Raw genomic sequence first — 22,650 nt, forward strand, 5'->3', positions numbered from 1 at the left:
AGGCAGGCAGGCAGGCAGGCAGGCAGGCAGGCAGGCAGGCAGGCAGGCAGGCAGGCAGGCAGGCAGGCAGGCAGGCAGGCAGGCAGGCAGGCAGGCAGGCAGGCAGGCAGGCAGGCAGGCAGGCAGGCAGGCAGGCAGGCAGGCAGGCAGGCAGGCAGGCAGGCAGGCAGGCAGGCAGGCAGGCAGGCAGGCAGGCAGGCAGGCAGGCAGGCAGGCAGGCAGGCAGGCAGGCAGGCAGGCAGGCAGGCAGGCAGGCAGGCAGGCAGGCAGGCAGGCAGGCAGGCAGGCAGGCAGGCAGGCAGGCAGGCAGGCAGGCAGGCAGGCAGGCAGGCAGGCAGGCAGGCAGGCAGGCAGGCAGGCAGGCAGGCAGGCAGGCAGGCAGGCAGGCAGGCAGGCAGGCAGGCAGGCAGGCAGGCAGGCAGGCAGGCAGGCAGGCAGGCAGGCAGGCAGGCAGGCAGGCAGGCAGGCAGGCAGGCAGGCAGGCAGGCAGGCAGGCAGGCAGGCAGGCAGGCAGGCAGGCAGGCAGGCAGGCAGGCAGGCAGGCAGGCAGGCAGGCAGGCAGGCAGGCAGGCAGGCAGGCAGGCAGGCAGGCAGGCAGGCAGGCAGGCAGGCAGGCAGGCAGGCAGGCAGGCAGGCAGGCAGGCAGGCAGGCAGGCAGGCAGGCAGGCAGGCAGGCAGGCAGGCAGGCAGGCAGGCAGGCAGGCAGGCAGGCAGGCAGGCAGGCAGGCAGGCAGGCAGGCAGGCAGGCAGGCAGGCAGGCAGGCAGGCAGGCAGGCAGGCAGGCAGGCAGGCAGGCAGGCAGGCAGGCAGGCAGGCAGGCAGGCAGGCAGGCAGGCAGGCAGGCAGGCAGGCAGGCAGGCAGGCAGGCAGGCAGGCAGGCAGGCAGGCAGGCAGGCAGGCAGGCAGGCAGGCAGGCAGGCAGGCAGGCAGGCAGGCAGGCAGGCAGGCAGGCAGGCAGGCAGGCAGGCAGGCAGGCAGGCAGGCAGGCAGGCAGGCAGGCAGGCAGGCAGGCAGGCAGGCAGGCAGGCAGGCAGGCAGGCAGGCAGGCAGGCAGGCAGGCAGGCAGGCAGGCAGGCAGGCAGGCAGGCAGGCAGGCAGGCAGGCAGGCAGGCAGGCAGGCAGGCAGGCAGGCAGGCAGGCAGGCAGGCAGGCAGGCAGGCAGGCAGGCAGGCAGGCAGGCAGGCAGGCAGGCAGGCAGGCAGGCAGGCAGGCAGGCAGGCAGGCAGGCAGGCAGGCAGGCAGGCAGGCAGGCAGGCAGGCAGGCAGGCAGGCAGGCAGGCAGGCAGGCAGGCAGGCAGGCAGGCAGGCAGGCAGGCAGGCAGGCAGGCAGGCAGGCAGGCAGGCAGGCAGGCAGGCAGGCAGGCAGGCAGGCAGGCAGGCAGGCAGGCAGGCAGGCAGGCAGGCAGGCAGGCAGGCAGGCAGGCAGGCAGGCAGGCAGGCAGGCAGGCAGGCAGGCAGGCAGGCAGGCAGGCAGGCAGGCAGGCAGGCAGGCAGGCAGGCAGGCAGGCAGGCAGGCAGGCAGGCAGGCAGGCAGGCAGGCAGGCAGGCAGGCAGGCAGGCAGGCAGGCAGGCAGGCAGGCAGGCAGGCAGGCAGGCAGGCAGGCAGGCAGGCAGGCAGGCAGGCAGGCAGGCAGGCAGGCAGGCAGGCAGGCAGGCAGGCAGGCAGGCAGGCAGGCAGGCAGGCAGGCAGGCAGGCAGGCAGGCAGGCAGGCAGGCAGGCAGGCAGGCAGGCAGGCAGGCAGGCAGGCAGGCAGGCAGGCAGGCAGGCAGGCAGGCAGGCAGGCAGGCAGGCAGGCAGGCAGGCAGGCAGGCAGGCAGGCAGGCAGGCAGGCAGGCAGGCAGGCAGGCAGGCAGGCAGGCAGGCAGGCAGGCAGGCAGGCAGGCAGGCAGGCAGGCAGGCAGGCAGGCAGGCAGGCAGGCAGGCAGGCAGGCAGGCAGGCAGGCAGGCAGGCAGGCAGGCAGGCAGGCAGGCAGGCAGGCAGGCAGGCAGGCAGGCAGGCAGGCAGGCAGGCAGGCAGGCAGGCAGGCAGGCAGGCAGGCAGGCAGGCAGGCAGGCAGGCAGGCAGGCAGGCAGGCAGGCAGGCAGGCAGGCAGGCAGGCAGGCAGGCAGGCAGGCAGGCAGGCAGGCAGGCAGGCAGGCAGGCAGGCAGGCAGGCAGGCAGGCAGGCAGGCAGGCAGGCAGGCAGGCAGGCAGGCAGGCAGGCAGGCAGGCAGGCAGGCAGGCAGGCAGGCAGGCAGGCAGGCAGGCAGGCAGGCAGGCAGGCAGGCAGGCAGGCAGGCAGGCAGGCAGGCAGGCAGGCAGGCAGGCAGGCAGGCAGGCAGGCAGGCAGGCAGGCAGGCAGGCAGGCAGGCAGGCAGGCAGGCAGGCAGGCAGGCAGGCAGGCAGGCAGGCAGGCAGGCAGGCAGGCAGGCAGGCAGGCAGGCAGGCAGGCAGGCAGGCAGGCAGGCAGGCAGGCAGGCAGGCAGGCAGGCAGGCAGGCAGGCAGGCAGGCAGGCAGGCAGGCAGGCAGGCAGGCAGGCAGGCAGGCAGGCAGGCAGGCAGGCAGGCAGGCAGGCAGGCAGGCAGGCAGGCAGGCAGGCAGGCAGGCAGGCAGGCAGGCAGGCAGGCAGGCAGGCAGGCAGGCAGGCAGGCAGGCAGGCAGGCAGGCAGGCAGGCAGGCAGGCAGGCAGGCAGGCAGGCAGGCAGGCAGGCAGGCAGGCAGGCAGGCAGGCAGGCAGGCAGGCAGGCAGGCAGGCAGGCAGGCAGGCAGGCAGGCAGGCAGGCAGGCAGGCAGGCAGGCAGGCAGGCAGGCAGGCAGGCAGGCAGGCAGGCAGGCAGGCAGGCAGGCAGGCAGGCAGGCAGGCAGGCAGGCAGGCAGGCAGGCAGGCAGGCAGGCAGGCAGGCAGGCAGGCAGGCAGGCAGGCAGGCAGGCAGGCAGGCAGGCAGGCAGGCAGGCAGGCAGGCAGGCAGGCAGGCAGGCAGGCAGGCAGGCAGGCAGGCAGGCAGGCAGGCAGGCAGGCAGGCAGGCAGGCAGGCAGGCAGGCAGGCAGGCAGGCAGGCAGGCAGGCAGGCAGGCAGGCAGGCAGGCAGGCAGGCAGGCAGGCAGGCAGGCAGGCAGGCAGGCAGGCAGGCAGGCAGGCAGGCAGGCAGGCAGGCAGGCAGGCAGGCAGGCAGGCAGGCAGGCAGGCAGGCAGGCAGGCAGGCAGGCAGGCAGGCAGGCAGGCAGGCAGGCAGGCAGGCAGGCAGGCAGTATTTACACATTTTCAAATCCCACTGCACTCACACGAGATACACACAACTCTCCACACATGTGCAAATAATTTTGCTACAATATTGCTCCCATGTCTTGTTGCAAATGTAATTTACACATTTTCAAATCCCACTGCACTCACACGAGATACACACAACTCTCCACACATGTGCAAATAATTTTGCTACAATATTGCTCCCATGTCTTGTTGCAAATGTAATTTATATAGAGCGGTGTTTACCTTCCTGAGGGTGGCTATGAGCTCGCTGTGCCTCTGGACGTGTTGAGACGTCACATACAGCATACTGAGTTGGTCCAGCGCTGACAGACACTTCCTGATATCCTGGAGAGAGACACGAGACCACCAGTCACTTCTATGGTTTTCCTGATGACCCTGGTGGGGGATGACGCTACTTGTTACACATTCTCTATTACCCCATTTACACTACCTTTGAAAAACCGTGCCGAGACCGGTCCGAGCTCAGTAACTGAGATAACTTATCGTGTGTAAATGGAAAGCAAACTCAACCGAACCGCGCTAACTGCAGACCAGTTCCAGAGGTGGGCTCGGCTCGGTTTTTCCCTGGCTCGGTTCTCTGATAACAAGAGCGCATCAGCAGAACGCGTCATCTCAGTCTGGCTGCACATCCTGATTCACACTCCATTCCAGTAGTTGGCGGTAATGCCCCTCCGGAAACAGAAGAAGAAGAACAACTTCTTCAACTATAAACAACAATCAAAATCTTCTCCACGCAACATTTCAAATAATGGCATTTGATTTGCTTGATTCCCTCCTTCTTCTTCGTCTTCTTCTTCTTGTGTTTAATGGCGGTTGGCAAACAACTTTTGGTGCATTACCGCCACTAACTGCTTGATTTCCTCCTTCAATACTGGCAGTAATACCGCAGATGGTCACTAGGAGGCGAGGAGTGGAGGAACCGAGATAGCGTGATGTTTAAACGGTCGTCAGAACCGAGCTCGGCCTGGTTAACTGATCCGAGCTCGGACCGGTCTCGGCATGGATCGGTTTTTCAAAGGTAGTGTAAATGGGGTATATGTTTGTGTGCGTGAAACGGCTTCCTGCACGGCAGCAAATCAACTTACGGGCTTTTCTGTTTTCAGAGATATCCGCAGGTCTCCGTTGATCCTGTGCAGAGTTGAATCCGTCCCGGTTGCACTCTCTCTTTCCGAGTCGTCTTTCTCTTCCTGTCCTGCTTCTTTGTCAACAGATTTCAACCGTAAAGCCTCAACTCGAGAAGTCCCACTCTTCGCCCCTCCATCATCCCTCTTCTGGTCTTTGCACTCTTCTGAACGTCTTAATGTCACTTGCTCCTCTTTTCTCTCCTCGTGTTTCTTCTTCTGCTCCCTTGTTATTCTCACTACCTCTGTTTCCTTCCTCCCTTCCAGAGATCTTGGCTCCTCTTGTTTTCTTGTCGCCTTGTCTACAGCTTTGTTCTTCTTTTGCTCCTTAGTCTCTTCTTTAGTCTCCTGATATTGGCCGTCCTGTTTCTTCTTCTGTTCTCGTGTTAGCCTAACTACCTCAGGTTCCCTCCTCCGGTCCTGCTCCTCCTGCTTTGTCGTTTTGCCTCCTGCTCCACTCATCTTCTGCTCTTTTCTCTCCTTTTGTGGACTTAATCTCATTCTGTTGTCAGTTTGGTTTTCGTGTTTCTTCCTCTTTTCACGTGTTATTCGGACCCCCTCTGACTCCCCCCTCCCTTCCTGTTTTTTGGCCTCCTTGTCTTCAGCATCACTCTTCCTCCGCTCTTCTCTCCCCTCCGGTCGGTGAGACGAGGTTCTGTCGTCTGTTTTCTCCTTAAGTTTGCTGTCATGTTTCGGTTTTTCACGCGTTACTCTGACCGCCTCCGCTTCCCTGCTGCCTTCCTGATTTTTTTGCTCCTCCCGTCTTCCTGCCACCTTCTCTTGAACTTCATTCTGCTTCTGCTCTTTGGGTTTTTCTTTTTTAGTGTCAGACTTTTCCTCCTCCTTTACTGTGCTTCTTCTTTTTTCTCTCTCTGAAGTCTTTTTCACCTCCTCCGTGACCTCATTCTCCTCCTTTCTCTTCTTCTTCTCCTCCTCCTCAGCAGCTGCTTTTGTTAGTCCTCCCAGCATAGTCTTCAAATGGACCTTTGTTCCCTGACTGGCCTTCACGATCTTTCCGATTATTTTCCTCTCATCTCTCTGCAGCTTTGTCTCATCTTCTCCTTTGCTCATGGTCTTTTCTTTACTTTTGTCTTCAGCTGACTCTCTAGGTGATGTCCTTTCCTCTCCGACCGTCCTTGTTCCGCTCTCCCCTTGCTTACTTCTCTTGTCATCGGTCCTCTCAGCTGTAAACTTTCTAGCGGCCTCCTTGTCCTTGCTGCTACTTTCATTTGTCTTCTCTTCCTTCTGCCCACCTGTCCGTGGTCGAGACCGTCTGTCTTCCTCATGATCATCGACTTTAGTTCCTTTATCTTTGTTGCGTTTCTCTTCCTTCCGCTCAGATGTTGCCTTTTTGGTGGTCGTCTCTCCTCCTGTCCCTTTGTCCGTCTGCTCCTCCTCGCCATCCCTGCTGACGTTCTTCATTTTAACAGATGTTCCTCCTTCTCCTACAGCACTGATAAAGACATAAAGCCAAAACAGATAAATTACGCCTGTATTGGATCGCTTTGGACAAATAAGGTGCGAGTCGTCTTCCTTACTGAGAGCTCTTCGTTGGTTCCTTCGTCTTCAGCAGACCTCTGAGAGATCGGATCAAACTCTCCCTCCGCGCCACCAGATGATGGTGCCGCTGTTTGAGAAGATGTGTTCAGCAACGTTAAACAAATATCGTTTTTTGGTTTTACACGCTCTCTACAGCTCAAATAAATCGCCATTTAACTGCAGTTTGAAAGGATAGACCCGCAACAATACACATGATTAAGGATGAAGGGAGAAAAATGTCTGCTAATTATTTTATATCGTAAAAGTAAACCTTAAATTTCAAATAGAAAAACACTTACCGTATTTTCACGACTATAAGGCGCATATAAACATATTTTTTTCCCCTCAAAATGTGCGGCGCGCCCTTTGGTGCGGTGCGCCCTATGTGTGTTGTTACTGCTGGTTTTTGAGACCACCTCATTGAGGAGATGATGAAAGAGTGGCTGAGGGAGGTGAATGTAAGGAGACCAGCTGCATATAGGCGCAGCAAAAGGTCCAGCAGCGCGTTTTGAGCAGCAGGCGCAGTGCGTCGGGAGCGTTTAAGCATCTGACGCGCTTGACGCGCCGGCAGCACGCTGCTGCTGCTCAAGATGGAAAAAATGAAGTTTTGCTGCTGGAAGCACCGCATCAACCAATCAGAGAAGCTGATCTGGGAGCTGACAGCGAGACAGACACATCGCTCTGATGACATATGATATTAAGACAAATGAAAAGGGCTGGATGGATGAAGAGATGATGAAAGAGTGGCTGAGGCAGGTGTATGTGAGGAGACCAGGTGGTTTTTTCCACACATCACCATCGCTGTTAATCTGTGACTCCATGAGTGCCCATCTCACAGCCGATGTGAAAAACATGGTGAAACAAATAAACGCTGTGCTCGCCGTTATCCCGGGGGTCTGACAAAGGAACTTCAACTGCTCGACATCGGTGTGAAGCGGCCGTTCAAAGTAAGGCTGCGAGCAGCGTGGGAGCGATGGATGACAGACAGAGACCACAGTTTCACGAAAAGTGGAAGGCAGCGCCGGGCAAGTTACGCCACCGTTTGCGGATAGATTGTAGATGCTTGGACTAACGTGTCTGCTGGCTCTGTTGTTCAAGCTTTTGCAAAAGCCGGCATTATTTCTGAGGAGCCGCGTTGCACGGAAAGTGACTCTGACAGCGAAGAAGGGGAAATTGGCATGTCTAACTTAGCGCAGTTGTTTAATTCAGAAACAGAGGATGATGACTTTGATGGGTTTGATTAATACTTTGTAATAAATACATGAATAAAGCACAGTCATACTCAGTTTTGCCCCCGCTGTATTTTTAAATACGCAGTAGAGGTATTTAAACATAGCAGAGGACATGTACCTGTATATAAAAAAGGCGCCCTATAGTCCAATGCGCCTTGTGTGTGTTAAATACAGAAATGGCACACATAACTGAGACTGCGCCTTTTAGTACGGTGCGCCTTATGGTCATGAAAATACGGTACTTATAGTTTCTCAGGTTGATAGTATGTACAAAATTAAATACATCACAAGTGAAAAAATGTCCAACATTTTGTCGTTTATAGGATAAAATAGCTGACCAGGATAGCAGACGATGCTAAAGACGTCAGTTTAATCAGGAAGTAGTCATTTTACATAGTGAGTCAGTATTTATTCACCTTTGAGTTGGAGTTTGTATCCTTTAACAAGGACGAATACGAAGCAATCAGAGTCTTAGTGGTTTTATTAATGCTCGCTGGTTTAATCACCGCTGCTAAATGTTCTTTGATCTGATGCAGAGCCGCCGGACATTCATTATCATTCAGAACATTTTCCAGACTTAAGACCATTTTGCCACAGTTTCAAATAAATAATTGGAGCAATGATCCAACTGAGCACTTTTACCATTCCTGATAGAAAGAACAAATATAATTTCTCCCTGGACTGGCTTTTCATCTATACCTAGCAAAGCTATATGCTTAGCTTCTTTACCAAGAGCACTTATGCTCCCAAATGAAAAATTACATTGTTCTATGTAGGGTTGTCAAAAGTATCGATACTCAAAACAGTATCGATACTGAAACATTGTCGCCGTGACAACAGACTAGCAAGACACTCATATGAAAGCTTGCATGAGGCGCACCAGTGCGATTTCTATTTATTCTGAAAAACATATGATTACGATACCAAGCATTTATGAGCACCACACTCAAAATTCAAGCATTAATTTAAACCTTAATTTAAACCTTTCAAGGGGTTCAAGCACCCGTACGATTCATATCATACGGCCACTTCGTGCAAGTGACTTTCACATTTCATTTGCCCAGAAACAATTTTTACTTGCCCAGTATAATGTTATATAAATATAGTTCCTAATATTCATTTTTGTATATATATCAATGAAACATGTTTGTTTTTTAAATGTTTTTTTTATAATTCAGTATTTTTTAAGTTTCCAGGTTCCTGGTGTGTATCTGCATGCGTCAGATAATGAACTCAAGCCTACGTTACCATGTTAACATGCTTTTCAATCCTTCCTGCACATTCTTTTCAAACTAAACTTTGCTTTAAACTGTTGTGTGCTTGGAAAAATATAAATTGTAATGTTAAAAATCTAAAAAAAACTTGACAGGTTAAAAACTTACACTACTACTACTCACCAATTTATCATGTTTAGCTCTATAACATTTAAATACACCACTCCAATGTCTAAGAGAAAAAATGTAATGAACATTTTTTAATGTATGACCACTGTACTGAAGACTGGCATATGATAGAAATATTTACACTGTGCACATACAGTTATTATTTTCCTAATCCCTGACTGATCATTTTTAATATAGCGTGTATTATAGTATAGATTAAATTCATCATCCAGCTGCTGCTCTGCAGAATTCTCTCCCCAAGAGCTGAATCACGCCATCTAGCGGAAAATCACGCCGCTTTTTCAAATCACGCCTTTCAACTCATTGAAAGGCGTGGTTAGGGTTAGCCCTAACTCACGCATTTCAACTCAGCCTAACTGGGTTGAAATGAAGGCTAGGAGAGATAAAATAAAAGAAGACACCTGTTCTGAAATGTTTATCTAGCCAGTGAAAGATATAGATTAACCTAAAAGGGAATGTCCTTGATAAACTGAAGTTGTTTTCCTCCAAATGTTCGCCTGTGAGAAAGTGCTTTATGCAGGGGTGGGATGGTCCCAAGGGATAGTTTGTGTTAGGATTTGTAAAGTATAATTTTTTTTAGCAATACTTTGCTGACAAAGCTGCAAAGAGATCACAAGCTGGATGCTGTTGGTTGGCTTTTGAGGATTTTTCCATTAATAGTGATTAATTTACTCATTTAATAACATTACATCATGTAAAAGCTGATTTCTGCATTAGACTAAAAAGCCTAAAAAAAAGCAACAAAATCAAAGTTTACCTCGTGGCCCTTTTCTTCAGCAAACTCCTCCCCTCCATCCTCTGTTCTCCTCTTCATCTGTTGTCCACCTCTCTCATCTTCTATGTGCTTGCCGTGTTTTCCTCTCTTCTCTACCTTCTCGTCTTCTGTTTCTCTTCTCCTCTTTGTCCCTCGACCTCCGTCGTTCCTCAAATGTTTCTCTGCTGCAGGTTCTTTAGTTGTCTTTGGGTTTATTTCCTTTTCTCTAGTTCTTCTCACCTCTTGGGTTTCTGAGCTTGGTCTACCTTTCTCTTCTTTATTTACATTGTGTGTTTTCTTGTTGTCCATCTTTTTCTGATCCTTTTTGTCATCTCTTCTAGTCCTCATTTGATCCAGTTCTTCCCCAGTTTTCTCTTTCTCCGTTCTCCTGGTCTTCATTCCTTCTCCTTTTCCTTCACTCTTCTCTGTAGGTTTCTCCAGATTCCTGGGTTTGTTCTTCTCTGATTTCTCGTCATCTTTTTTGCCCTTTTTGGACATTGTCTCCATTTCCTCCTCGTTTCTCCTGCTCTTCAGCACTTCTTTTTTGTCTTGGTGTTTCTCTTCAGCTTTCATACCTTTCTCAGTTTTTCTTCTGTCCTCAGGTGTACTATCTTTCTCTGCTCTCCTCATCTTCATCCCTTCAGTTTTCTCCTCCTTCTCAACTTCTCTAGTTTTATCTTCCTTATTCTTCCATTCTCTCTTCCTCCTTTCCGTTTCATCCCCATATGCATCCTTGTTCCTGGTTTCTCTGACCTTCATAGTTTGTTTCTCCAGTCTTCCTTCCATCTCCGCTGCCCCGTTGTCTCTCTGAGATCTCCTGATCCTTATTTCTTCTCTACTGTCATCCTTCTCCTTGCTCTCAATTCTCCTCATCTTTCTGCCCCTTTTTTCCTCCTCTGATGTCTGCTCATCTCTCGCAGCTCTCCTGGTCCTCACCTCCTCCCCTTTGTCCTCCTGTTTCTCTTCCTCTCTATCTGCTTTCCTTGTTTTTCTTCCATGTGTTTCCTCCTCAGTTCCTCCCATCTTTATCCCCTCTCTTCCAGCTTCTGTCTCCTCTTTCTTTCTTTTCAAACCTCTACTCTCTGATGTCTGATCCATCATCCCTTCACTGCTCCTCGAATTCCGGTTTTCTCTTGCTTCCCTCCTGTTATCTCTCTCTTCCTTCTTCCTCTTGACATTTTGCATCTCCTCCTTTTCCATATCTATTCCCCTCTTTCCAGAAGTTGCCACATGGGGAACATCATCGAGCTGCAACAGAGTACAGAACTTCAGGAAGGAGATACATGATGCTTCAAAGAAAAAAAAACAGGATTTATTGAACCTTAAAAAGAGAGAGAAAAATTCCTCCCAAGGAACAACAGTGTCTGAATATCAAACATCCCTGCAGAGTTTCCTCAGCTTCCCCAAACTCCAATCACGCTGTTCTATTGGTAACAATTTGCCTCTGAACCAGATAAACACAGCGGAGAAAACGGCTGGAGGAGGGGGAGGCCTTGCAGAGGAAAGACTATTTACTGCTCAATAAAACAAAAGGGAATTCCATCAACAGACAATAAAAAAACTTAAAGCGTTATGCATATCAATTGGTTCACTTCCTTGGCAAAGAAAATATCTAAATTGTTTTATTTTATTGTTATTGTATTCATACAGCTAATCTATAGCTAAATACATTTCAAAGCAAAAAGAAGGAGGGAGCAGTGCAAAGGGGATTGGGCGGCAGCCAGAGGCGGAGACCTCGGCGACCTGATCCGCAGGCGCTTAAACTGGCTCTGGGGACGTGGAACGTCACCTCACTGGCGGGGAAGGAGCCCGAGCTAGAAATAGTTGGGCTCGCCTCTACACACAGCCAGGGCTCTGAAACCCAGCTCCTTGAGAGAGGCTGAACTCTCTTCTACTCTGGAGTGACCCGCGGGGAGAGGCGGAGGTGGGGCTGCTTGTCTCCCCCCAGCTCAGCCGTCTCGTGTTGGAGTTCACCCCGGTAGACGAGAGGGTTGCATCCCTTCACCTTCGGGTTGAAGGGAGGACTCTGACAGTTGTTTCGGCCTATGGGCCAAAACAACTTCAAAGCCCACATGGGAAACCACAGTGACACCTGGAGGGGCATGATTGGGAGGAATGGACCCCCAGCTCTGAAACCAAGTGGTTTCTCATTTTTGGACTTCTGTGCAAGTCACGGATTGTCCATAATGAACACCATGTTCAGGCATAAGGATGTCCATCGGTGCACTTGGCACCAGGACACCCTAGGCCAAAGGTCGATGATCGGCTTTGTAGTCGTATCTTCTGATCTTCGGCCGCATGTCTTGGTGGTGAGTTGGATACGCTGGAAGAGGAGAATGCCTGAAAGACTCGGCAGGCCCAAATGTGTAGTGAGGGTCTGTTGGGAATGTCTGGTTGAACCCTCGGTCAGGGACGTGTTCAACTCCCACCTCCGGTAGAGCTTCTCTCAGGTTCCGAGGGAGGTTGGAGACATGGAGTCCAAATGGGCTGTGTTCTCTGCCTCTGTTGTCAATGCGGCTGCCCGTAGCTGTGGCCGTAAGGTTTGCGGTGCCTGTCGTGGTGGCAATCCCCGAACCCGGTGGTGGACACCGATAGTAAGGGATGCTGTCAAGCTGAAGAAGGAGTCCTATCGAGCTTGGTTGGCTTGTGGGACTCCTGAAGCAGCAAGCAGGTACCGTGAGGCCAAGCGTGTCGTGGCCCGGGTGGTTGCAGAAAATCTCGGGCAAGGGAGGAGTTAGGAGAGGCCATGAAAAAAAGACTATCGGTTGGCCTCAAAGCGATTCTGGCAAACCGTCCGGCGCCTCCGGAGGGGAAAGCTGTGCTTCACTAACACTGTTTTCAGTGGGAGTGGGGAGCTGCTGACCTTGAAGGAGGATATTGTCGGGCGGTGGAAGGAATACTTTGAGGATCTCCTCAGCCCGACAGACACGCCTTCCGTGGGGGAAGAAGAGACGGGGTGCTTGGGGCTGGATTCGTTCATCATCCAGGCTGAAGTCACCGAGGTGGTCAAAAAACTCCACGGTGGCAAGGCTTCAGGGGTGGGTGAGATCCATCCTGAGTATCTTAGAGCTCTGGATGTGGTCGGCCTGACATGGCTGACAAGTCTCTTCAACATCGCGTGGAGGTCGGGGACAGTCCCCCTGGATTGGCAGACTGGGGTGGTGGTTCCCCTCTACAAGAAGGGGGGCCGGAGGGTGTGTTCTAACTATCGGGGAATCACACTTCTCAGCCTCCCCGGAAAGGCCTATGCCAGGGTGCTGGAGAGGAGAGTCCGGCTGATTGTCGAACCTCCGCTGCAGGTGGAGCAGTGTGGTTTTCGTCCTGGCCGTGGAACGGTGGACCAGCTCTACACCCTCTGCAGGGTGCTTGAGGGTTCATGGGAGTTTGCCCAACCAGTCCACGTGTGTTTTGTGGACTTGGAGAAGGCATTCGATCGTGTTCCTCGTGCTGCCCTCCCCGGGGTGCGACAGGAGTATGGAGTTGGGGGCCCTTTATTAGGGGCCATTCGTTCTCTGTACAAGCGGAGCAGGAGTCTGGTTCGCATTGCCGGCGTTAAGTCGGACCTGTTCCCAGTGCATGTTGGACTCTGACAGGGCTGCCCTCTGTCACCGGTTCTGTTCATAACTTTTATGGACAGGATTTCTAGGCACAGCCAAGGAACGGAGGGGGTCTGGTTTGGGGACCAGCGGATCTCATCCCTGCTTTTTGCAGATGATGTAGTGCTGCTGGCTCCCTCCTGCCAAGACCTACAGCGTGCGCTGGGGCGGTTCGCAGCCGAGTGTGAAGCGGATGAGAATCTGCTCCTCCAAGTCCGAGGCCATGGTTCTCGACCGGAAAAAGGTGGCTTGTCCCCTTCAGGTTGGAGGAGAGTCCCTGCCTCAAGTGGAGGAGTTCAAGTATCTTGGGGTCCTGTTCACGAGTGAGGGAAGAATGGAGCGGGAGATTGATAGACGGATCGGTGCGGCTGAGCAATAATGCAGACGCAGCGCTGGTCTGTCGTAGTGAAGAGAGAGCTGAGCGAAAATGCAAAGCTCTCAATTTACCGGTCGGTCTACGTTCCTACCCTCACCTATAATCATGAAATCTGGATCATGACCGAAAGAACGAGATCCCGGGTACAAGCGGCTGAAATTAGCTTTCTCCGCAGGGTGGCTGGGCTCTAACTTAGAGATAGGGTGAGGAGGTCGGTCATTCGGGAGAGACTCAGTGTAGAGCAGGTTCTCCTCCACATCGAGAGGAGTCAGTTGAGGTGGCTCGGACATCTTCTTCGGATGCCCCTTGAAGGCCTCCCTTGGGAGGTGTTCCAGGCATGTCCCACCGGGAGGAGGCCCAGGGCACGACCCAGGACACGCTGGAGAGACTATGTCTCTCGGCTGGCCTGGAGCGCCTAGGGCTTCCCCCAACAGAGCTGGAGGAGGTGTATGCGGAGAGGGAAGTCTGGGAGTCTCTGCTTAGTCTGCTGCCCCCGCGACCCGGTTCCGGATAAAGCGGGAGACGACGAGTACGAGTACAAAAAAAAGCTAAAATTGTAACAGTGCACCAACTTTTTCATGACACTGGTAGCAGGTAATTGTGTTCACCTTTATATCTGCTCCTTTGCTCCGGGTGGAAACTCGGCTTCCAGAGGAAGATCCCTCTGTGTTTGAAGAGCTGGAAGCTGTCGATGCTGCTGCAGCTTCCTGATCACTACTGCTCTTACTTTCCTTCTCAGCTGGATGTTTACTTGCATTTGGTTCTGCAGCCGGTTTTCTATCAGAGGCAAAGTCGACTGTGGAAGCTATTCTTGCTCTCACCTGAAGGACGTGAAGATATAAGCCATAAACCACACAAACCACAGGCTACTGCTAAGCACAAAGTGAGCATACAATGTCTCATTGCAGACATTGGTCATTTCGTATCCATACCTCTTTTTTAATATGTGCAGAACTTTCCAATTCAGTTGATCGTTCTACAACTGTACCAGCACTAGCTGACCTTCTGCTTCTTGTAGCTGCAACTTTCTCTGTAGCTTGCAGATCTGGATCTATTCTGGTCGCTGAAACCTGCCCGACTGTACCTTTACCAGGTTTGGATTCTGCCGTTTTATCCAGAGCTAACCTGGATAACTGTATTCTTGGGACATAGCTCTCTGCTGCTTCTTTAAACTGTCTGAATTCAATGTTGTCATTTGACTCTAATCTAATGACTTTAGATTCAGTGTTTTCATCTGAAGCTAATCTAGATGATGTTCTTTTAGCTGTAGCAGGTTCTGTGGCGTCTTTATCCTGTTTGGATTCTATATTGTCATCTGAGGCTAATCTAGATGATGTTCTTTTAGCTGTAGCAGGTTCTGTGGCGTCTTTATCCTGTTTGGATTCTATATTGTCATCTGAGACTAACCTAGGCGATGTTCTTTTAGCTGTACCAGGTTCTGTGGCATCTTTAGCCTGTTTGGATTCTATATTGTCATCTGAGGCTAATCTAGGCGACGTTCTTTTAGCTGTACCAGGTTCTGTGGCATCTTTAGCCTGTTTGGATTCTATATTGTCATCTGAGGCTAATCTAGGCGACGTTCTTTTAGCTGTAGCAGGTTCTGTGGCGTCTTTATCCTGTTTGGATTCTATATTTTCATCTGAGGCTAATCTAGGCGACGTTCTTTTAGCTGTAGCAGGTTCTGTGGCGTCTTTATCCTGTTTGGATTCTATATTGTCATCTGAGGCTAATCTAGGCGACGTTCTTTTAGCTGTACCAGGTTCTGTGGCATCTTTAGCCTGTTTGGATTCTATATTGTCATCTGAGGCTAATCTAGGCGACGTTCTTTTAGCTGTAGCAGGTTCTGTGGCGTCTTTAGCCTGTTTGGATTCTATATTTTCATCTGAGGCTAATCTAGGCGACGTTCTTTTAGCTGTAGCAGGTTCTGTGGCGTCTTTAGCCTGTTTGGAATCTATATTGTCATCTGAGGCTAATCTAGGCGACGTTCTTTTAGCTGTAGCAGGTTCTGTGGCGTCTTTATCCTGTTTGGATTCTATATTTTCATCTGAGGCTAATCTAGGCGACGTTCTTTTAGCTGTAGCAGGTTCTGTGGCGTCTTTATCCTGTTTGGATTCTATATTTTCATCTGAGGCTAATCTAGGCGACGTTCTTTTAGCTGTACTAGGTTCTGTGGCGTCTTTATCCTGTTTGGATTCTATATTGTCATCTGAGGCTAATCTAGGCAACGTTCTTTTAGCTGTAGCAGGCTCTGTGGCGTCTTTATCCTGTTTGGATTCCATATTTTCATCCAAGGCTAATCTAGGTGACGTTCTTTTAGCTGTAGCAGGTTCTGTGGCGTCTTTAGCCTGTTTGGATTCTGTATTGTCATCTGGAGCTAATCTAGGCGACGTTCTTTTAGCTGTAGCAGGTTCTGTGGCGTCTTTATCCTGTTTGGATTCTATATCATTTGAGGCTAATCTAGATGTTGTTCTTTTAGCTGTAGCAGGCTCTGTGGCGTCTTTATCCTGTTTTGATTCCATATTTTCATCCGAGGCTAATCTAGCTGACGTTCTTTTAGCTTTATCAGGCTCTGTGGCGTCTTTATCCTGTTTGGATTCTGTTTTTTTATCAGGAGCTAATCTGGACGACATTCTTTTAGCCACAGAAGGCTCTGTGGTGTCTCTTACCACTTTAGATTCATCATTACCTGAAGCTAACCTGGACGACATTCTTTTAGCTGCTGAAGGCACGGCAGCGTCTTTATCCAGCCCGGATTCTGTTTTTTTATCAGGACCCAATTTAGACAATGTTCTTTTAACTGCAACATGGTCCACAGCATTTTTCTCAAGTTTGGATTCAATATTTTCATCCAAAGCTAATGTAGATGGTGTTCTTGTAGCCGCAACTGGCTGTACATTGTCTTTATGCAATTTGAATTCAGTTCTTTTCTCTGAAGCTAATCTAGACGATGTTCTTTTAGCTGTGGCAGTCTCCATGGAGTCCCTTATGAGTTTAGACTCATTGTTATCTGAAGCTAATCTAGACGACGTTCGTTTAGCTGCCGCAGGCTCCACAGTGTGTCTTACCAGTTTAGACTTATCATTATCTGAAGCTAATTTAGACGATGTTCTTCTTGCTTTATCCAGATTTCCGCTCTCACCTAACACCCTACCAGCCATACTTTTGCTTGAATTGTGCTCAAGCTTAATTGGGGAGGAGGTAACTTTAGGTTTGCCATCAATAGCTTTGGTAGCAGAAGATGATTTGGGGAGTGTAGAAGAAGAAGCTGGTTTTGCTGGTGGTGATGTAGTGTTGATCTTTAATGGAACCTGTAGAAAACAGAGTGTGTCAAATCCAAAAGTATATAACTGTCTAATAGCCATTAGTGATTTTTTTTTTTTTTTCCAAGGAGGACTGTGAACAATCATGTATAAGATCAGTCCAAATAGCATTCTGGTAATGCAGGATCTGAGTAAAAGACACAGTAGAATAAGGGATCTTCATTCTCCTGTTTTAAAGTGTGGAAGATTATAAGATCAAATTGCAAACTTATCAACGTTAAGTAGCAGAACCACGAGGGTTCGAAAGCATCCCAGTTTAGAAAAGCACAACAACTACGATGGACTCACTTTAAGCTTACTGCCGATTCCAGGCGTGTTTTGGATCTCCCACATACCCTCGGCAAAGCCCTTGATGCGTACGCCGCTGCCGTACTTCAGCTTGTTGCCAACGTAAGGAACAACATTCTCTGGTGTGACGCAGCCTCTGAGAAAGACATTAACCACAGCATGGTTTAGGTGGGACAAAAAGGCACACTGTCAATTGGCTGCTGAAAGTACCTACATTTGATGGGTGCCAAAAAAGTAGACTGGAACTCGCTTCCTATATCCGGTCTCTGATTTGCAAACCTGTAAAACACAAAGAAGCATTGAAGCAGTGGAAAAAAACAGCTCTAAAGAATTCAGAGTGTATTGTTAATTTACGTACTCTGGCAGGCCAGTGAGGAAAGCCTTTCATTTTAGCGAACACCAGGTCGCCGGGTTTGAGCTGATCACTGATTTTACCTGACATCCTGCAGATCCGCAGTGTGACTAAAAGTCAGCTGAAATAAAAACATCATCAGAGAAATTAGAAGTGGACAATCTTCCCTTCATTAGATCTGATTTGGGTCAATTGCCAAAATACAAAAACAACACTGTTTTTTCTTATTCATTCAGCACAGAAAACCTAAGATTTCCCAGGCGTGCAGGTCTCTCCCCCTCTTTAAAGCTTTTTTAAATTTACATAAAAAAATTAAAATAAAAAGACTAAAAAGAGACTTCCAGGATGGGAAGCGAAACGTCTTCAAACTTAAAATCAAAGTCTATTGGATTGTTTGTAACTGCAATGACCTGGATGACTGAAAATCTTCACCAAAAGCTTTACGGATGTTACTACTAGTGATGTTATGAGATGAGCCAAGGCTTTGAGGTGTTTGTCGAGTACTGGAGGGGGCTTTTCCGCAAGGCTTGCTTTATTTGGGGGAGGAGCCACAATATAGAACATTCGAAGCCTTACTACCCTGCCATACCATGTGACTGCTTCAGGAAGTGGTTCAGCTCACCCGGAACTTCGGCAGGCATTTAAACAGCCTCAGTGTTCAGTCAAGATGTGGGAGTTTGTAGGGGAGTTGCGGTCAGTTGGATAGAGTTTGGATATATTTTAAGAATCGATTGATTGGAAAAACAACCAGTCTAGTTTGGTTAGATCAAACAACCAAAATCTGAGCGAGCCACTGGTTACAAATGTAAGGAGTTTTAACTAGTATTGCTTTCAGCACTGTTGTCATCTTGGTAGTGGCGTCAGCTGTAAGACATGGACTTCCACTCTTAAAGGAATAGTACACCCAAAACATGATTAGCCTTCATTTTCTACTCACCCCCATGCTGAACAACACTCTGGAGTACTTTTTTGATATCTCAAATGCATCTGGAGATCTGGGAGGCTTCTTGCTGTCTGCTGACATTCAAATAATGGAGGTCCATAGCGCCTGAGGCAGAAAGGTCCATAAAAGTCCACAAAAAACATGTCAATATTCCTCCATACTGCTCGTCCAATGTATTCCAAGTGTCCTGAGTGGGTAGCATCCAGAATTTACTCGAAACGAAGTCATTTAGAATGTTTTTAGAGCATAAACAGTAGTGTATAGGATTTCTTAAAAGCGCGCGCCTGCGAGTTCATGACGCTACGGAAACCGCGGCAGACCAAACCAGATGAAATTGCGCATTCAGCTCGGAAAAGAAGTCATGCTCTTCCTCAACACTGAAGTCCTCAGACATTTTTCTTTCGTTGTTTCTTTCTTTGCACAGGTAAACAGCACATTTCTTCTTCTACGCTTGCATTATCGGCAGAGCAGACGCTGAATGCGCACTTTCATCTGGTTTGGTCTGCCGCGGTTTCCGTAGACTCGTGAACGCGCTTTTAGGAAATCCTATACACTACTGTTTATGCTCTAAAAACATTCTAAATGAATTTGTTTCGAGTAAATTCTGAATGCTAACCACTCAGGACACTTGGAATACATTGGACGAGCAGTATGGAGGAATATTGACACTTTTTTTGTGGACTTTTATGGACCTTTCTGCCTCGGGCGCCATAGACCTCCATTATTTGAATGTCAGCAGACAGCAAGAAGCCTCCCAGATCTCCAGATGCATTTGAGATATCAAAAAAGTACTCCAGAGTGTTGTTCAGCATGGGGGTGAGTAGAAAATGAAGGCTAATCATGTTTTGGGTGTACTATTCCTTTAAATGCGGAAAAAAACAAGAAAAACAATTGCAAAAAAAAAAAAAACATACATTATATTACTAACTGTAGTTCTGTCCTCCACCAGTAGGTGGTGACATGTTCACATGAGGCTTCATGAACAGTGTGGACAGGGGTGGACTGGGACAAAAAAAAAAAATCAGCCCTGGCATTTTGGACTAGACCGGCCCACCACATTTTTTTTGGTGTACTGAATGTGTATTAAACTGTACAATACACTGAGGCCAGATTCAATGAAATTAGTGAGAGTGGACACTTAAAATACTTCCAATACTATTTACACTGTAAAATGTAAACTCCACCACAGCACAGCAACATTTCTTAGATCAGGGAGAGGGGGGGAGGGAGAGAGAGAGAAAGTCACAGTCAATCACGCCCATTACGCTACGCTTCTCATGCTCTTCTGTGCACTGGTGCACATGCCTCCAATCAGACGTCCCAGTAATAAATGAGCTTGTGTCAGAAGTCTTTCCAAACGCAATGCATACAAAACAAAATAAAGCTTGACGTTTCTCACAATATGTGAGCCACCTCCTGTTGGTTGCATTTTCAGTGGTGAATACCTTTTGCACAACTGGATTTTTTGTGCTTTGTTGTGAGTGGTGATTCAAAAAGTTTTGTAAAAGAAAAGGATCAGGACAGGCGAAGTAATCTATTTCCTCCTGCTCTCTGCTCTCATGTCTCTCGCCATGTCTCTCCTCAGCCGCACTGACATCATGTTCACTGCTCATTTCGCTGTCACCTCCACTAAAACCACAGGCATCCCAATTTCAAAAACTAATTTCAGGGAGATGCTTAATGAAGATCAATGGTGCCTTCATCAGTAGTGGATTAGAGATATACAGTGAAGTTCACAGGAGGGCCGATTCAATTCAGTTTGGTTCAAGTAGATATTTCATGATGGAGAATAATATAATAATACATATTATTAATATACATGTCGGGTCTGCCGGCCCAAACAGCATGTCGGCCCACCAGGCAAATGCCCGGTACGCCCGATTACCAGTCCATGTCTGTGTGTGGATCATCGAAGCCTCATGAGGCTTCATCTCACCATCACTAGTTACTACATAAAATACACTATTGTTTCAGGATTTAATAGGCTGTAGCCACTAGGGCTGAAACAGTTAATCGGATTAATCGATTACTGAAAAAAATCATCAGTTGACTTAGTAATCAATTAATCGTTAACTGGAGTATAGAGACTGTAAAACATGCCTTTAACTGGAGGAGCAACCCACGTGGAAGTAATTATATGATTGTAAAAAAAATATAAACACATACAAATTTTATTAATAAAAGCATTTTACAGTTAAGGTATAAAAAAAAAATCTGTCAACATGATCTATTCAGAACTTTTAAGTGAAAAAGTTTTAGTTTCACCTGGTTTAATAATAATTAAAAAAAAGTCCTCTTTAAGTAACCTTTGTCTATCCGATTATTATTCTAGCCCCAGTAGCCACCCTAAACTAGCTTACTTGTTTGAATTTGGATAATCGTCTCAACTCTTCTGACTTTTGTCTATTTTTTTTATCGATTTTACTCTATTTTACCATTTAAAGGCTGATGCTGTGCTTGTATACAACTCAACTGCTTTCAAATGAGCAGTAGGGCAGATATAGTCTGCTAACTTCTATTTTCACGATAGTTCAAATAAAACAGATTATTTATCCTATAAATCTCTGCTAACAGTCTCAGTCCCCCAGTTATAATTAGATTATGAACCATTCTAATGTGTTTACTTGATGCACAGTGATACACACGACCCACCCCCTGTTTTTAAGGATTAGCAATAAACGTCTCAGTAACCGTTAGCAAACCGTTGTAGACCTCAGTTGTAGCGATTTAGCGACATGGCGGTCAACAGGCAAACACAGCCAGCTCTGTCTCACCGGCTCCTCTGCGTTCAGGGTGTTTGGTCTTTAGTTTACCCTCTAACTCAGCGGTTTCGCTTGGCATCGGCGTGTTCAATCATTGTTTACAAATACGACCAAGCTAGCAGAAGTGCTAATAGCCAGTCACTACCAAAAACAACCGTTCAAATCTTCGCTTCGGGATCACGAATCGTTTCATATTGCAGGTTGCTCACCTTGGATTAAAACACAGTCCCCCTGAATCAACGTTTCATTAAAGAAATAGTCCGGTGGTGGAGCTACAGCCTTACGATGGCCGCCATATTGCCCCATTCGCTCCCGTGACGTGATCAACAGATTTCCCGCCATGCTGGACCGTACCAATCTGATCTAGAAGAGGGGTGGTCCATACGATATTTGTATCTTAATTTTTCAAATAAAAGATATAAACATTATGAAACTTTTGCTTAACAACATACTAGAACATCAAAAACTATACTTGAAACAAAAATGTCTTGTGTTTTTCAAACAAAGGCTTAGTTTCTGGGAATAGACAAAAAATATTTATGGGCCAAAAAAATGCCTAAACATTTAACCAGACATTTGGGGTTAAAGAGAAAACATACAAATACAGATAAATAACCGTTTGTTTTGTCTTACAGAATGGCCCCACATTTATGTTGTACAAGTAAAAATACCTAAATTTACAGCTGACAAAAACACAGAGGAATATACGGAAGAGGATTAGAGCCACTGAATTTTTTTTTAATTACCTTATTTTTTAATATTACTTCAGTATGAGAAAATGTCAGAATTCTGACTTTAGTCTCAGAATGCTAACTTTAATCTCAGAATTCTAACTTTAGTCTCAGAATGCTAACTTTTATCTCAGAATTCTAACTTTAGTCTCAGAATGCTAACTTTAATCTCAGAATTCTAACTTTAGTCTCAGAATGCTAACTTTAATATCAGAATTCTAACTTTAGTCTCAGAATTCTAACTTTAATCTCAGAATTCTAACTTTAGTCTCAGAATGCTAACTTTAATCTCAGAATTCTAACTTTAGTCTCAGAATTCTAACTTTAATCTCAGAATTCTAACTTTAGTCTCAGAATTCTGACGTAAATCTCAGGATTCAAACTTTAGTCTCAGAATTGTGACTTTAGTCTCTGAATTCTGACTTTGGTCTCAGAATTCTGACTTTTTTCTCAAAATTCTAACTTTAGTCTCAGAATTCAAACTTTAGTCTCAGGATTCAAACTTTAATCTCAGAATTCTAACTTTTGGTCTCAGAATTGTGACATTAATCTCAGAATTCTAACTTTAGTCTCAGGATTCTAACTTTTGGTCTCAGAATTGTGACATTAATCTCAGAATTCTAACTTTTGGTCTCAGAATTGTGACATTAATCTCAGAATTCTAACTTTTGGTCTCAGAATTGTGACTTTAGTCTCAGAATTCTAACCTTAGTCTCAGAATTCAAACTTTAGTCTCAGGATTCAAACTTTAATCTCAGAATTCTAACTTTTGGTCTCAGAATTCTAACTTAAGTCTCAGAATTCTGACTTAAGTCTCAGAATTCTGACTTTAGCCTCAGAATTCTGACTTTAATCTCGGAATTCTAACTTTGGTCTCAGGATTCAAACTTCAATCTCAGAATTCTAACTTTGGTCTCAGAATTGTGACGTTAGTCTCAGAATTCTGACTTTTATCTCAAAACTCTAACTTTAGTCTCACAATTC

General features: G+C 48.1%; 1 protein-coding gene across 1 annotated transcript in view; it reads right to left on the reverse strand.

The window, feature by feature from the left end:
- The window catches only part of LOC119797125 (trichohyalin-like), a 30,138-nt gene extending 8,844 nt beyond the window's left edge, over positions 1–21,294 (reverse strand). The window contains exons 1-10 of the mRNA XM_038306079.1: positions 21,145–21,294; positions 17,237–17,351; positions 17,093–17,157; positions 16,879–17,014; positions 14,203–16,578; positions 13,879–14,091; positions 9,278–10,546; positions 5,909–5,997; positions 4,335–5,823; positions 3,472–3,624 (exon numbers count right to left, since the gene is read on the reverse strand). Of these exons, the coding sequence (XP_038162007.1) occupies positions 3,472–3,624; positions 4,335–5,823; positions 5,909–5,997; positions 9,278–10,546; positions 13,879–14,091; positions 14,203–16,578; positions 16,879–17,014; positions 17,093–17,157; positions 17,237–17,320 (5,874 nt within the window). The 5' untranslated portion in view covers positions 17,321–17,351; positions 21,145–21,294. The remainder of the gene's footprint in view (positions 1–3,471; positions 3,625–4,334; positions 5,824–5,908; positions 5,998–9,277; positions 10,547–13,878; positions 14,092–14,202; positions 16,579–16,878; positions 17,015–17,092; positions 17,158–17,236; positions 17,352–21,144) is intronic.
- Between the last annotated feature and the right edge of the window lie 1,356 nt (positions 21,295–22,650).

This window comes from Cyprinodon tularosa, unplaced genomic scaffold, assembly GCF_016077235.1.
Source record: "Cyprinodon tularosa strain WSP-4 unplaced genomic scaffold, ASM1607723v1 ctg571, whole genome shotgun sequence".
Taxonomy (NCBI): domain Eukaryota; kingdom Metazoa; phylum Chordata; class Actinopteri; order Cyprinodontiformes; family Cyprinodontidae; genus Cyprinodon; species Cyprinodon tularosa.